Below are 17,539 nucleotides of genomic sequence, written 5' to 3' on the forward strand. Positions count from 1 at the left end.
TGGAATCCGTACCGTGTCTTACGACCAGTTTACTGTGAGATATTTAACAAAGCTTCTTAATTTAATGTAGTTGTTGAGAAGCTTTGTACATAACCGACCATTAAAAATGTAATACACAATCAATCAATAAATAAAGTTCAAATAAAAAAACAGATAAAAACTTGTTCGTCAAAGCAGTTTTAATAGTTTTTTATTTCATAAATGCATTTAAAATGCTAATTAAATGTTCAAACTTACATAACAACTATTTGATCAGTTTCAATTGCTTTTCCTTTCCCGGTGTCACAGCGTTGAACTCGCAACGGCACGAAATCTACTGGCACTAAAATATAACAAGAAACAATTTAAATATTATATTTAATTAATCTGAACAACAAAGAATGATATGGGGGGAAATGATCCTTTCTTCATCACAAAGCTATAACTGAACAGAACAGTCAAAGTTATAGTCTGTTTTGTCAGTAATTTTAGAGTGGATGGATTAAAGTTTCTGTTTTTTTTTTTTTTAAATGAGTCTAATCATTTTTTTTTCATGTGCCTGATTTGATGTAAACTTTGTCGATATTTTTTTAATGGCGGGAACTTGGGTCTATTTCCCATTGGCCTCAGAAAGGCCAGAATCGTTACTCTCTTATCGTTACCCATTCGGCACCTGTGGCTAAGCCACGGTGGCGGATCAGGGGATAGAGCGTTCGCCTCCCAATGAGATGACCCGGTTTCGATTCCAGCGATGGCTGGTCGAAAGCGATACGAATCTGCATCAAGGCTTGCACCGATCACAGTGCTGCCATGAAATATCCTCAGTGGTAGACGGATCATGGGTTAGAGTCTCCTTGCAGTCAGGCTAACCGTGGTTGGTTCTCGTGGTCTTCCTCTATATGTAACGCAAATACGGGGTTAGTTCCATCAAAAAAGTCCTCTACGAAGACAAATTTCACCCAATACTTGATTCAGGAGTATCCTTGTCTTCTGGATTGGGTTCAAAACTACAAGGCTACGGAGTTGAACATTAGTGGTAAACCCAAAATTGGATTGGCTGTTCAACGACGGGTATAAAATAAAATAAAAACTGAAATATTTGCACTGGCGTTTATTAATTTGTTGTTATTTTCTAATCTGCATTGCGCTTTCACTATGAATGGTGGTTAAATTGAAAATATTTTTTTATAGTTTTTATCAGTTAGCAATTTGACATCTGTTGACGAACTTAGTAATCGTAACCAATGATGAGACTAAAGATTCTATTTTTGTAAGAGTACTCTATTCTAGAAGAAAATCTTTTCATGGCAAATTCTGTTTCACGTGTCATAGTGGGGACCAGAATTTGTAATAACAGCCATCGCTGGGATTCGAACGTGGGCCTACACATTGAGAGGCGAGTGCTTAATTCCTATAATAAAGAAATAAAGAACCTTAAAAAATAAATTTTATCATTTAAACTTATTTATTTGGGAAGACAGATGAAGAGAAGATGAAGTTTGAAAGAGAATATTGCATCCCTATCAATAAAATTGCTAGGTTGATCAATGTCGAACTTGAATTTTAGTACCAGGAAGAAGTAGTAAATAAACTTTTTTTTTTTTAAATCATAATATCTATACCGTATACAATGCTTATAGTACTATTTAATACTTACGCCCATAACTTTGGTAACTTTTTGTGTTGAATTTAATAATATTGATGATGTTTAGAAAATAAATACAAATGGATGGAAAATTACCTAATCCTAAAATTTGTTCCAGATCTGCAGAAGAACAAGTTGAAGGAAAACATATTCCAATCCGAAATCTAAAAAGATTCGCTGCAAAGTTTGCTGCCGGAAATTCACCGATAATCTGAAAAATATGAATGTTTATATTTCGTTCCAGTTTTTATAACCAAGTTCTAAGCATTTAATAAACAAATTATCCAAAATATCCGTTAGAAAGCTTTGTATTTTCATAAAATTTCCGAAAATGTAAAGGTCTTTAAAAAATTATTCTGCAAAATTAGGTGCTAATATAAGAAGTTTTCGTAAAATTCAAACTGTTGAATATGCATGCGACTTTCGTTAAATTTAATATGCTTTTTTTATAATTATGTTGGTTTTAAAAACAGTTTAGATATCTGATTTTATGATGATATTCCAAGAAAAGCTAAATATATGGTGTACAGAAATGTATTTTATTTCTTTAATATAAACATAAGGATTAATATTATTAAAATAATTACAAAATAATAAAAATTGTAAAACCTACGTTTTTCGTCCTAAGTTCAACAAAAAAAATTATTTCATTTTTGTTAGACCTGAAACTGAAATTCGAAATACGGGATGGAGGAGTTTTTGCACGGAGAAAAAAAAACTCGGTTTAAACTACCGTACTCTCCATTAATGACTTTTCTGGTACTAAAATTATTCTAGAAACAAAAATCAAAATATACGGTATTCAAACCACTCGTTTAGTAATTTTTCCTTTTTCATGGAAATGGTTTACCGGAAATTCTGGTTTCTCATTACCACACATTTAGTAAAAAATACACAATTGAAAAATAAATTTTAGCTTATAAATGATTTTTAGGCCATGCTAAGGTATCATGACAAAATTATCAAAATTTACTAAATCTATCAAATTTTATCTCACATTTTAAAATTATATTTTTCTAGCTAATCATACCAAAATCTTTACCAAAGCGTTTCGGTAGAAATTACTGAACTTTCTGTTGGTCCCATAGAGCCAGAAACAATTTTTACCATATTCTGATAGTTTCGACTATATATTTTTTTTCTCAGTGCGGTTGCAACGGAAGTGATGCAATTAAGTTTTTCGTTTAAAAATATGACAAAGGCAAAACCATTTTTTCTTTCTAAAATCTACATTCAAGACATGGTTTTCCAAATTTTTACTTTTTCTTAATAATTTTTAACAACAGATCATATTTCAGAATTTTGGCTTGCTAAAAATTGGTCAGAATTTCGATTGACGATACATTCTGTTTGATGATAAAATGAGGATAACTTACATTCTAAAACTGTGATGACGTAAAAATGCATAAGTGAAAAATTATTGAGTTGCTGAGTGCAAAATTTTGGCAATTGAATAAACAATAAATTTTAAAATATATTTTATTCCATAAATTTAAAAAAATTAAACAGCGTAATTTAATAAAAAAGAATTAAAAGTATAAAAATTTTAAAAGAGGAATCAATTCAAAGAGAACCACTTTCATGTGAATGTTTTAAAAATTCTGATAAAAATATATGCCTTAAATTACTGACTATAAATATGTCTCAGCATGTTTCTTTCTTAAATCAAAGCTTTCCTTTTTTTAAAAAAAAAAAAAAAACATAATGCTGACTTGTTATTTTTTCCTCAAAGTTTAGTTATTATACTCCTACCGAAATTATACTAAATACTTATTACTACCGAAATTATACTAAATACTTACAACTAATACTAAGAATTTGCTAAAGCGCATGTTTGTAACTGCTTCCTTTATTTCTTGGAGGAAAAAAATATAATTCGCTTTGTTCGTATATGCAATATTTTACTCACATTCATTGACTAATGTCCTCCATTTAACCATTAAACCACGTGAACTCCAAAACAGAATTAATGCTTAGAGAAGAGTGGAGATATTTTTAATATGTACAAGTTTTTAGTAAATTGTTGGCTAAAATATTGAAAGTATAAATTAAAATTTGAGATTGGCGGTAGCACTTTGAATCAAATTTTTCAACAAAAAGAAAATAAATAAATCAAATAAATCAGTTTTTAAATGATTTAAGAGCATTTAGTGCCGATTGCTTGAATTTCTTTTCCTAACAACTTTAACATAAAATTTAGCATCCAAGTAGAGTCTCGGTGCTGCCATCTAGTGTGTCAGAAACTTGACGTCCAAATTAACATGACCAACGGTATCTCACCCATTGTGGTGGTCCTGAAAGAGTGGATACCACCTCTGGAAAACGCACTAGGTCTGCTCATCGGCAAGACCGATTGTGCAGCTCATTGGAAATAAAAAAAAAAACTTTAACGTAAAATGAATCGCATATAAGTTATTTGTTCTACTTATCATATATTAATTAAGTTTTTAGAGCGTATTCTAAAAATTTTTAATGAAAAATAACAGTTTTGATATTATTTCTTCTTCCTAATATTTTTGCAAATACTACTTTATAATTTTGTTTGACATAAGCATTATCTAACTTATAACCACATGATTTATTTAGTACCTGAATGACTTGATCTCGAAAATACATTCAATCTCATATTTATTCCATGGAAATCTCTATCTGATAACAAAAATTGTTTTTTTAATAAAATGTAAGAGTTCGGTATAAAATATAATTTGATTTCTTTTCATCCACGTAAATAATAAATAAAATAAAATAAACTCCAACCGTTCCTAGTTTTCCGAAATCTGTTATATTAGCTTTTCCATCAGATATATCTGTCATTGCCCGGAGTAACTGCGGAGGAAAATCTGCCTCGACGGTGCAGTACTGGCCATAGTAAGATACGTCATTGTCTGTCATAGCCGTATCTCCCTTCTTATTTGCTCGAACACTCAAACACTCGTCATAATCACCCATGATAGAAAATGTTCCTTTCATTAATCCAAATGGTGGTTTAGCCATAGCATCAATCACTGTAAATTAGTAATAATAATATTAATACATAATTAATAATTATATAATACTGTAATTTATGTACGTGATGTTTCGTAATGATTACCCATATGAGTATTTTTAGAATACTTGTCGGAAATGAACTTAAAAAACGAACATAAAGTCTCGAATTAATATACAGGGTGTTCCGAAATTCTCTTTACAACTTAAAAAATAAACAAGATATTTATATTCTGTCTTTTGCATGTATTACTGCAACTAATAAAGTTTTGTTTAGTACACTTCAACATGCGCATTATTGGTGGCCTTAAGCACTTCCAGTCTGTAATCAATTTCAAGTCAGGTGATGTAAAGATAATTTTGGATTACCCTGTATAAAGGAGAAAAACAAAACAGAAACGCTATTGAATCATTGCTAAGGAAGGCGGGGCTGAAAATATAAAAACCTGTTTGATTGCAAGAGTAAACAGAAAAGAATTGAAGGGGATTAATATAAACAGTTTTAAATTGGTTTTGATGTTTTTTTTTTTATCTTGCTTTCCTCTATGGTGATTCAACACATTTTGGAACTATTTATGTTGTTTTCTCGCGTTTCGCAGTCCAATTTGCCACTTCTTAGTGTAAACTTTTCCTACTTATTTTATTAATGATAAAATAATCTTTCAAAAATTTGCTAACTATTATAATGTACTTTTTAAAATGGGCATAATAATTTAATCTTTGAAGTATTGTGAATCAATTGATATATTTTTCAGCAATTATAATATTTCCCTTATTATAGTTTATATGCTTCCCTATTTTAGCAGCCAACTCACTAAACGTAAGTTCCTGTAATTCGTATATATTGAAGGCATATACATTGTAAAGAATACGTCGTAGCGTGCAATTTCAATATTATTAAGTTTTTTTTAAAAAAATATATGACACTTAGTCAGATTAATAATTTGTCTACTTTATTTCGGAACAATTCAAAAATATTATAAACATAATTTTTTTTAATGAACATAAGAAAAATTATTTTAAAACGCGCCTGAAAGTTAAATAACTTTATAGTACAAATAAAAAATTTATTTTGAATTTGAACCAGTCCTCGCTCCACGAAATAAACAAACAAAATAAAACCTGTCTTCACTAGCTTTGTTTCCAACAATAGGATTTTTAACACCCCTTTTAAACTAATTAATAACTAATTTGATTTTATCATCATCACAGAAGAAACATTCAAAATCCTATTCGTATCATTGTAGTTTTAATTTTAAAAAAAAATTGAATTAAATTAGTCTAAATTTGCATTATATAAGAGAAAGTTTACTATTATTTAATGTAACAAATAGTTTTTGGAGATTATTTATTTATTTATAGAAGTATTCTAGTCCCCTGTTTTCTCCAACCCGGTAATTTAAAACCAATACATTAAAATAATGAGGAAGGAGCTATGTTTTTAATGAAATATTTGTTATTATAACATTAAATTAGTTATTAAATTTACAGACTATCACTGCAACTGTCTCTCTATTTTTTTCGATGTTTCTTTTCTCCCTATGTGTGTCCTCCATATGGTTCTTTGTATTTTTTGCTGTAGTTGTCTCATCAAATTAATACTGTAATGACCTTTCTACCCTGAGAAACGCAGGATTTTAAAATCAAGCAGCATAAGTAATTTTTAATTTAATATATTGAAAACTTATAATAAATTAAGCTAGGTGATTAGATAAAAGAAAAAAAGTAACGAATATAACTTTGATCATGCTTCTTTAAATTGCTTTAGGCTTCAAGCACCCTCCATGTTATGGCTGAGGCACTGTATAATATTTTCGTGATATTTCGACTCAGTCTAGCATATAGCCTATACCCTTTTGTGCTTCCAGATTCAGTCCGATGGACAAGGTCGGTCCCAGTTTTAACCGACAACGCCAGTTCACAGAAATTATAAACGTGAGGCGAAATTTGTTTAAATAACTTAAAACAATAGCTAAACATGATGTTATTAGATGTTGAACTTGCTGAAAATAAATCTTCAAGCAATTGGATACTTGCAAAGGACGTCATCGTAGGTGAATTCAGAAGCCAATTAGGTTCGATACACACATATGACGTCGCTTACCGGTCACCATTTAAATTAGAGCCCCTGAATTAGACAGGCCGACTTATCATTTATTTTTGGAGCAAAAGCTTTTCCTCCAATAATGAAGAGCTAACATAAGCACATAACATAACATACTAACAAATAATACTAACATAACGTTAACTTGCGAACTTGTTCGCTCCAATATTGCTTGATAGGTCAGCCCTCATAGTATAGGAGCCTTAATTTAAATCTGATTTAAATCACATAGTTAGGCGTAATCACCTAAGTCATAATCACGAGTTGCAAGTACGCAATTGGAAACTAACAAAATACTTTCTTTTATCTTGATTTAAATTTTATCTATTTCTGTAAAAAAACTATTTGAAATCGAAATCATTTTATTTTATTGGGCATGAAAATTGTCCAAAATGATAAAATTTATCGTTGCTGTGCAAAGAACAGGGAGAGAAAATGAATTCACTTTTGATGAAAAAGGTTAAATATTTCCTAAATACAACGTCATTTGCTATGTAAAAATGTTTGATACATTTTTATTATTTGAATGTTCCAAAGAAAAAAAAATTATATATGATTGCTAACGGTTACGATTCATCGATTGATAGGCATTTCCTGATGTATTTGCTTGAACTCTGATCTGTGGCTTTTTTAAAAAAAAAATGGAAGGTACGATGAAAGACTTGTCAAATCACTTCAAACTAAAAGCGGAATATAATTATTAGCTTTCGATTAATTTGGTGATTAATTCCGAATCTGAAGCACAAAAAAATTTAACTGAAAAAGACAATAATGTGATTTTTCCTTTAATTATTTTAATTATCTGTTCTGCATGTCTATAAAGATCTACTGCTAAAAGAAAGGGAAAAAATAGTAAATTAATCTTATCTTGTCATATTATTTAGCAGCTGGTAAAAGTGTAGGGAAATATTCCCGAGATGAAAAAATAACAATTGAGTTTTCATTTAGTTCTTAGATGAAAACTGTTTTTAGCTACACTGTAAGAAAGTTTTAGTTTATCTAAACATATCACCAAAATGGTGTAGTACGACATACATTGCTTTTGGATTTAGGGGTTTCACTACACTAAAAATGTTTTTTTACACTAGATTGTAAAGAATTATTACGGAATAAATTAAGCTATTATACACCAAAGAGCCATTACATTATGACCACCCTCCATCTATAAAATTGGGCTCGCCCAAGTTTTCATGGTTTCTCGCCCAGGAACAATGTTTTCATGGGGCACATTAGGACCCATAATCCTCATAGAACAATCCCTGACGTCTGTAAGCTACTTGAACATAGTTGCAGACCAGGTTCACTCATTCATGGCAACAGTCTTTCCTGCAGGGGATGGTGTTTACCAACAGGATAATGCACCATGTCATAAGGGTCGAATCGTCGAGGAACATTCCAGTGACTTTCAAGTCATGTCTTAGCCCCCAAATTCACCTGACCTTAATCCAATAGAGCATTTGTGGTTCTACTTGGAAAACCAAATTCGTGCTGCCACACTACCCCCTCGCAATGTGAGGGAATTGCAGGAATAGTTAGTGAGCGCTTGGTACCAGATACCTCAGACAACCTGTCAGCACCTTGTAGAATCAATGTCACGGCGGGTGCTAGCAGTTTTGAGGGCTAAAGGTGGTCCTACATGTTATTAACAGGGTGGTCAAAATGTAATGGCTCTTCGGTGTATACCGGTCACTTTGGATGGATCATCGGTAAAATCCATTTATACCATAAAATATTACACCGTGCTTTTTTTAGTAATATTTATTTAATTAGAATAATTCAGTGATTTTACGGTACTTATTGCTGTAAAAATCATGGTATATCAGATTTTTTGTTCCGTAATATGTTCCAGTAAAACTGGATTTTACGGTAAAAGTATCGACATCCTGAGTGCCGGTGCTTTTTATCATAAATTTGGTCTGGAATTAACAGTGTACTTAGCCGCCACTAGTTGAGTTATTTAGTAATATTAAAATTTATAATTACTCTACGATATGATGTACATAAAAGTTAATAAAGTCATTTTTCATAATACAATATAAGGCTAGAATCAGAAATTTTGGATGCCTCAGTAAAATAATTCTTAAAATAAAATTAGTTTGTTAATCAAGCATACACACAGGCTTAAAAATCCGAAGTGGATAGAAGTTAAATGTTAAAAAGTATTTAGTACAATTGACAGATTTATGTAAATATTATGAGAATATCACCTTCATAATAAACATTCAAGCCTTTAAAAACAATAATTCTGGTTCTGCTGAATCATCGTGTGAGACGAAATAAAACTTTCATCTTCTCGTGGGCGAATTATAAAGAAAAAATATTGATCGTCTGACGACTTCAATCAGATCGTCTGACGCCGAAATTTGCGAAAATACTTCATAAATGGAGCAAATGCATCGGAACTTGGTGCAAAGTTTCTCATTTATTAAAGTTTGGATTAAACTACACATTTTTTAGTGTGAATAAGCGCTTTATTCGGTATTAACTTGAAATAACACTTGAAACTAACTTGAAATAACTTTTAGGTTCTTTAACACCAAATTCGGATAGGTATTACACATTAGCTCTTACAGTGTGTAAGTTTAGTTTCTTTTTTTTGTTTTGGTTTTTATACTACTTTCAAATATCGCTCCATTTAAACGCTTTTAGAACTTTTTAAAACACGAATAGAATCAATTAAAAAAACACTTCCACTTTCATTCTTAGAGGGGCTGAAGGACATCATTTTTGTGTCGAAAGAAACATTTTTTCCAGACCAAGTTTTTTATAATACTATTCAATAATTATACCTTATTATTTGTTCGCAATATTTATCGATTCAAAATATCAAGGAAAGCTGCTTTAAATTTCAAACCAATTTAATACCACAAAAATAGGCTATTTAAATTACATTAAATTGACCACTTATGGTGGAAATTTTAATTCAGTTTGAAGAAGAGAACAATCAACAAGGAATAAAAATTAATTTCTTCGAAACTCACCAGAACTTTGTAGGGTTTTTCACTTTTTTCTCGTGAGTTTCGTAGATACATTGTTGTTAAATATGCTTAGTAAAGATATTTATTGTATGCCTGTTAATTATTACGCTGGATCAGTTATAAATAAATAAAAATTTGAAATCAGTATCCGTCTTTGATGTGAGGGGGAAATGCCGGATTCTTTCCCGTTTTTGAACTTCTTGAGTCAGCTATTTTTTTCCTTCTTTTTTTGTAAATATATTTATTTTTAATAAAAGAAATTAAGGAATATTGCAATACGGGTTCTTGAAAATTATCTAACGTTTTTCTGAATGTACAAGCCAGAGTTCATAGAAATAAGGATGTATTAATTGATAGGCTTTTTGTGGAATCATTAGCAAAATTTTTAATTCAAAAACCTAATTTTAAACTACCAGGACTCAAAAACTCTTCCAAATTTCAACCAATTTACTAAAACACTCAACAGCAACCAAATAAAGACTGGGTATACTTTCAGCTATCTAAATAAATAAAGTAGAATGTTTATATGCATGCGTGAATGTATCTTATACAAATTCGCAATTCTGAAACGATCCGCCTCAAATTCGGTGTTTATGTTGCCGTCAAAACGTGAAACCCGTTTTTAGAACCGCTTATATCGCTGCTTTGCAACGACGTGTGTGCGTGTGTACGTTTCATTTCGTTGCTCCTAGACGTAGTTACTAATATGAGCAATAATAAATTATATCATCTGCTTTTCCTTATTATATATCATCGCGATAAGGATAAAATGTATTTTTTTGAGAAATTGTAGCTGTTTATAATCAATTAACTTATAAAATAACTTTGAAATTCTTTATTTTTAACTTTAACGATTTATTATTAGTTATTTCATTGAATAAACTAGGTAAAATACGAAATTTTTTTTATCAGTTATATACTTTAATAGACTTCTAGTTATTTCTTGAAATAGTACCTAGTTATTCTATGAAATAACTGCATTATTTGTTTTTCCTTATTTTTTCCAATACCCACCTGTGTTAACATTTTTCGTCAATTCAGGTATTTACAGGGCAGATTTGTTGGCCTCTCTTTCAGGGGCACCATATTAGGTGTGCCAACGTTGCTCCCACAGTAAGGACAGATGGTACAGAGAAGGAAATAACATCCATGCCTTGCCCGGGATTCGAACCCAGAACCTTTCTGATGCAAGGGCAGTTCCCTAACCCTTACACAGGCCGGTCGGCGTAACTGCATTATATACTTTAACGGAAACATGTGCAAATATATGAAAATATGGTGGATCAAACAGTTGAATTTAAAAGTTCCCTCTGTGCTGCAATTCGCTGGCTGCATCCCAAAGAAAAAGTTTCCCATAGGCATTGATAAATATATTTTGGTATGAGTGATTTGTTAGTTTGCAGTTCTAATTAATCAAAAATTAGATTCATCGCTCGTTTTCAAGAATTATCTATCCTTATTTTCCTGAGTAAGATTACCGCAAGTAAATTTTGACGTTGATAATTTCGCGGCTTATGACGATGACGTCAACGAATTCGTGTTTAAAATGGTATATGAAATCACGTCGTTCTTATATTGATATTTACGGTTTTAAAGCGTGTTTTTATAAATTTAAATAACAAAAAACTAAAAAAAAAAGTAACAAGATAAAATTGAAACTATTAATTAAGTCATGGGAAAATAGCAATGAATTCTGATTATCACATTTTAAGAGATACTTAATGTATAATTAATTTATTGCTTTTGAGGAGTTGAGCTTCCAATGCATATTATAGTAAATGTAGAAGTATGAAATCACACCTGAATTTGCAACGAAAAATAGAAAATTAAGGTTGTGCATTATGTACTCTAAAAGTGTAGTATGTCAAAATTTTGATTAAAAAATCCTAGATATGTTCAAAATAATGATTATTAAGCTTTTTGGGAAATTTATAAAAACTTTTCACCCTCTCTTCCCTATTATATAAATAGGGAAGAGAGGGTGAAAAGTTTTTGTAAATTTACAAAGACAATCGCTTTGTGAAGGCATATAAAAAGAAAAACAAATCTTAAAATAATATTTACAAAGTAATAAAATTTCACCAAACTTTAACATATCGGACTCGTAGTCTTAAAGGAAATTGTTTTGAAATTTAAAAGAAGGAATTCGTGTCTGACTTTATCAGATGTTTTTAAGGAGAAGTCACACTACCGTTCAAACGCGCAACATAATTTATTTTGCTTATTACTTTAAATTTAGATTTAAAAAAACATGCAGAACATTGCAAAAATAAATATTTTAGAGGTCATAATTAACAGTACTATTCATATATTTCTTAAAAAAACAGGTGCTTTTTCTAAACACTGTGGCATTTCCACAAATAAAACAGTTGGTTTGTCAAATAAACAAATTCTTTAGCATTCTTTTAGCATCTTAATTTTTCATACTTAAAGCAGAAGGCCATAGGAAAGGTTATAACTATGACCTTTAAGGATTACGAAGCAGAATGACAATTTTATCTCTCCTTTTTATTTATAAATAGTTTAAAAAAATTTTTTATCAAGCTTAACCTAATTGTACAAGATTAGAATGTTCAAAAAGATTTTAAATATTTACATTTTCGAAACTATGACACATATTGCAATAAGAAATACACGAAGTTGACGAAAAATATGCTAAGTTTTTTTTTTTAAATTTTCAGTTACAAATGTTCGGTGTGTGACTCTTTTGTTACACAACAAACATCTAATATGTAATTAAACTTGTTCCACACCTTGGAAATTTTCACTCTACACTGTAAAAAAATAACTGTGAATTCTACAAGAAAAAACATCATATTTCTTACAGAAAAGAACTGTATAAAGATTTAAAGATAAAAACATTTTTCTGTTTTTAACCGTTACCCGTCTAAATGAAGAACTTCCCGTTATTTTACAGACTTTCTCTGTATATTTGAAAGCTTATAGCTGTTTTTCGCAAAAGAGTTTTTCTCCCTTTCTCACCTAGTTATGAACGAATTAAAACTGTCAATATAGATTCTAGTTTCTGCCATGCAGTTTTGCTTCAAAGATAACGTAATCTTTTTTCAAATCATTTTGCGATTATTTTTTATACCTGCTCTTACGTTTCAGAAATTATTTTATGGACTTAACTATCGTATGAATAAAATTGCGATTCGTCTTCATTGTTGATTGTTGAGTTGATACTCTGCTTGATTTTTATCTGTCTTTAGATATAATTTTTCGGTAAGTTAAATTGTCCGATATTTTTATAAGGAAAAGCCAATATAATATTAAACGTTCTTACACTTAAATACTATTTCGATAAGTAAGACTTTTGAAATAAAGACAGTTTAAGATTTTTAATCATAACCAAACTCACAAGCTGCCGTGGCCCACAGAACAGAGCTCTCTTCTTCCATTGTGGCCACACGGGTTCGAGTCACGGCGTTGACTAATCAGGCAAATTCTGATCTTGGTTCGACCCATCCCCAATGCTGACTTAGTCATTTTATGGAATTTTTTTGTTTGTTAAAGTAACAGATTTTTTGTTAAATTAACAGTACTTACCCACTTGAAAAACAGGTGACCATTTTTAATGACAGAATTTTTCTGCGAAATAAACGGCTTTATACGAGCGCACCAGTCGACATTTTTTACAGACAGATTCAAGTAAATTTAACAGATTTTTTTTACAGTGTAACAATGGTTCCTAATGCTGTAGAAGTGAGTTAATGTGTTTTCATCCTTCAGTGGTTCATAAACAGTGTCTCGGCCGTGCAAGGGACAAGAAACATACTCTTAACCACATAGCCTCCAAGGATATTATTCCATGTAATTTCTTATGATTGGGTTGTATCAAAGGCATTATTAATGAGCCACCGATGCTGAAAACACTAAGAGAACTAACATTCAAATTCCGGATCAAATTACGGTATAAAATACGATACGGTGTACTTTGGGTGCATCATCCGTAAAATCTATTTTTACCGTAATATATTATACCGTAATTTTTACATCAATATTTTTAAATTAGAGTGATTCAGTGATTTTAAAGTAATCAATAAAGTAAAAATTACTGTATTTCAGATATTTTGTTCCATAGCATGTTCCGGTAAAAATGGATTTTACGGAAAAAATGCCCATATCCTGAATGCCCTTTACTCGGTATAAAACTTGGTGTAGTTTTTTTTAAATTTCGTTCATCATTTATAGCACTATGTGAACTAGTTTTAAAAATTAAAATATACACAGAATTCGATTTCATTTTTGTAAACTAATATTTTTAATTTTGTAACCTTTGTGTAACCAGTTTGCGGAATAGACTAAATCAATAGAAATTTAAGGCGTTACTTACATTTTATAGCTGGCAACTTGAATTTCCTCAGATCGACAAAAATCTTGATAAAAGTCGACATACAGGATCCAGATAATTTCAAATCGGAATTCCTAATGAAATATGGGAGAGCCATTTTTGTTATCGAACTGACCATTGCATCAATTTCTTTCTCGATTTGTTTGACAGATTTTGGAGCAGCTGTGGAGTTATCAGGAAATTTTTCTGTCACAGCCGCTGATGTAACAGGATTCATAAGACTTGCTAGAACCCATAATGCTACGAGGAAGGACATCAGGATATATTCTTGAACAAGTGACATTTAGGCGATTCAAATAAAAATAAAAATTCTAATGTAAATTTTGAAAAAGGTGTCCTTATCGATGGTAAGACCTGCAAAATAGAAATAAAACCATTTCAAAATTCACAGGATGTGTATTGCAAAAATAGCTTCATCTAGTAAGAAATTAGTATTTCCTAAACACAGTAAAAATCTATTTGTATTAAGTTAATAGCAAATAACACCATTTCAAAATTCCCAAGATGTATATGGTAAAAATAGATTCACCAAGAAAAACTTTTTCTTCCCTACAAAGTAAAAAATACTTTTCTATTAACTTAATAACAAATAATACCATTTCAAGATTCACAAGACGTATAATATGAAAATAGCTTCACCTAGAAAAAAAAATATTAATCTTCCCTACACAGTAAAAAATCTATTTGTATAATTGATCTATTTGTTAAGTTGAATGTAAATAAAACCATTTCAAAATTCCCAGACGTATAAATAGCATCACTGAGCAAAAAATTAATCTTCCCTTCACAGTAAAAGTTTTTTGTGTATCTTAACGCTAAAAATGGTGGATACTTTACATTAAATGTGGGGTAGTGAAAAACCGCAGATAATTCCATGGTGTTTGGTATAGTGAGTCACCAGACATGTTCCTTTTCACAAACATTTAGAAATGGTGAAAATGACACTGTAAAAAATGCTAGAGTATATTTCCCACCATTTTTGATGTTCAGATAAATTATATACATTTATAAGCACAGAACTGTAGTTATGGGGCAAACAATCACATAAAATTAACAAAATAACAACTGTTTGGAGGAATTAGTGTGAATATACTATCAAAAATGCGTTTGTTTTTTAAACGAAATGTTTTTGAAAAAGAGCGATTAAAACAATTCGATTGTGTATAAAAATATGTGTTGCCAGTCAACTAACAAACAAAGAATGAATAAGTAAATAAATAAAACTATAGGAACGAAAACTCCTGTACTCCTTATTTTCTGACCTGCGACTATTAATATACGCTACTCTCCTAACGCATAAATGACAGCACTATAAAGCTGCTAAACTATCTCCAATGTTCAGTTAAAAAAAAAAGTTTACTATTTGCTATTTGTAAATGGCTAAAAAGCCGTATAGTTTTGTATTCACGATTTCTTAACCATACTAAATGTAAACAATTTTGAAACCGTAAAGGTAAGAAACTTTCTTTACCGTAAACTTTACTGATTATTTTATGGACAGGCTGCTGCCGGTATTTTCACCACAATTTTTGAATGAAAATTCTATCAGTGTAGTTATTGACTAGAAAAATTCAATGAAAAAAAATTCAGAATTTTTAAGTTCTAATATCAAAACTAAATTAATTATTATGAATAAATAGATTCAGTTTAAACAAGGTGAACTACAACATTTAACGGTAATAATGCTACTATACGCAATAATAAATATTTATATCAATGAACAATAACGGGCTTATTAAAATAACCTTATGATTACAAGCTTAATTTTGAAAATTAAATTGTACAAATAATTTATATTAAGCAGATATAGAACTGTCTAAATATCGTTCATTTTTGATTTTTTTTTTTTTGGACTGCTTATAATAAGAAATTATAAAATTGTTTATTTACAATAACATAGCTTAAAAAGAATTAATGTTTCGCGCCTAACTGACATTTAAAATAGTTTTTCGAGAAAAATTAGACTTCGAAAATGAATGAAATAATTAAAATTGAATTACGAAAACAATAATGAAATTATTTTTTACTATTAATTTAAAAACTGGATAAATATTAACGCAATTGTTAAAAAAAATAATTTCTTTTAGCAAGTCGATTAAGTTATTTTTTTCAAAATAATTCAATATTAACGATATGTAATTTAATGAATAACTTACCTATAAAAAAGAGCCGCATGAAAAAAAAATGAAATGGCAATAAAACTTAATAATTTATTATTATTAATGATAGGTAACTATTTTCATAAAATTATTGATTTACATAATCATTTATTTTAAAAAAGTTATTGTTTCTTCTATGGGCAATGCTTAAAAAGAATATAGTTTAGAAATAAAAATTACCTCAATAACAAAAAAAGTTAAAAAATATAAAGTTCTAATAACGAAACTATTTTAATAAATTTAACAAGTGAAATTATGTAACATCAAAAATATATGAAGTGAAAAATATATTATACGAAATAACATCATAACAAAAGTATATCAAGTAAAAATACATTATATAAAAATATATCAAGTGAATTTATAATAAATCAAAAATTTATGACCAGAAAATTTATTATGTCAAAAATGTATGAAATTAAAAATATATAACGCGAAATTATTTTATACTATCAAGTGAAAATATATTACATCAAAAATATATGAATTGATATTATATTACATCAAGAATACATTACAAGAAAGTATATTATACCAAAAACATACTACACGAAAATATACTATATCTAAAATATATCAAATGTCATTTTATTTAATCAAAAATGTTTTAGGCAAAAATATGTTATTCTAAAAATTTCAAAAAAGGAAGTATATCAAATGATAACATAAAGTACATTCTATCAAATATGTATTGCACGAAAATATATTATATCAGAAATATATCAAGTGAAAATATTATATCAAAAATATGTTATATTCAAAATGTAACAAGTAAAATATTTTAAATCAATAAATGCTCAACATTGATTTGAATTTTAAAATTATTCAAATCGATAAATAATCGAGCGAAAATATAAATACAAGCGAAGTTATATTAACGCAAACATTAAAAACAATACCTTTCTTCAATCAGCAATATTTTAAGTACAGATAGTATCCAAATTTAGGAAGGTCTCATGTCGATGAACGCAGCATCAAATCTGCCGCTTGTCCGAAAGTGACCAGCTAAACTCCACCTCCTAATTCATCACTGGACGCTTAAACTTATTCATACTTCCCGAACACTTTGACATCTTATTCTTCTGTTTCTAAAATATGCATTAAACATTAGATACTTTGACTCAATTAAGCGTCCGATGTTTCAAAATGAAATCTTTAATTACGAAAGTGAAAAGACCTCAATGTTCATTGGTTAAATCACAATTATTACAGAAGAGATCACAGAATAAATAGGAGAAAGCTTAAAAATACCGTTTTTCATTCATTTTTTCATTCAAGAAAACGCGAGTGAGTATAATTATTGTATTCTAAAGTAGCCTTGGCCTCTATGCACCA

General features: G+C 29.6%; 1 protein-coding gene across 1 annotated transcript in view; it reads right to left on the reverse strand.

The window, feature by feature from the left end:
* LOC107449066 (nose resistant to fluoxetine protein 6) overlaps nucleotides 1-17,333 on the reverse strand; it is a 44,709-nt gene extending 27,376 nt beyond the window's left edge. The window contains exons 1-5 of the mRNA XM_043048594.3: nucleotides 17,104-17,333; nucleotides 14,028-14,399; nucleotides 4,382-4,629; nucleotides 1,721-1,835; nucleotides 238-322 (exon numbers count right to left, since the gene is read on the reverse strand). Coding sequence (XP_042904528.3) covers nucleotides 238-322; nucleotides 1,721-1,835; nucleotides 4,382-4,629; nucleotides 14,028-14,328 — 749 coding nt within the window. The 5' untranslated portion in view covers nucleotides 14,329-14,399; nucleotides 17,104-17,333. The remainder of the gene's footprint in view (nucleotides 1-237; nucleotides 323-1,720; nucleotides 1,836-4,381; nucleotides 4,630-14,027; nucleotides 14,400-17,103) is intronic.
* Between the last annotated feature and the right edge of the window lie 206 nt (nucleotides 17,334-17,539).

Source organism: Parasteatoda tepidariorum, chromosome 1 (genome assembly GCF_982258835.1).
Source record: "Parasteatoda tepidariorum strain Cologne lab strain chromosome 1, Ptep-v5.0, whole genome shotgun sequence".
Lineage (NCBI taxonomy): Eukaryota > Metazoa > Arthropoda > Arachnida > Araneae > Theridiidae > Parasteatoda > Parasteatoda tepidariorum.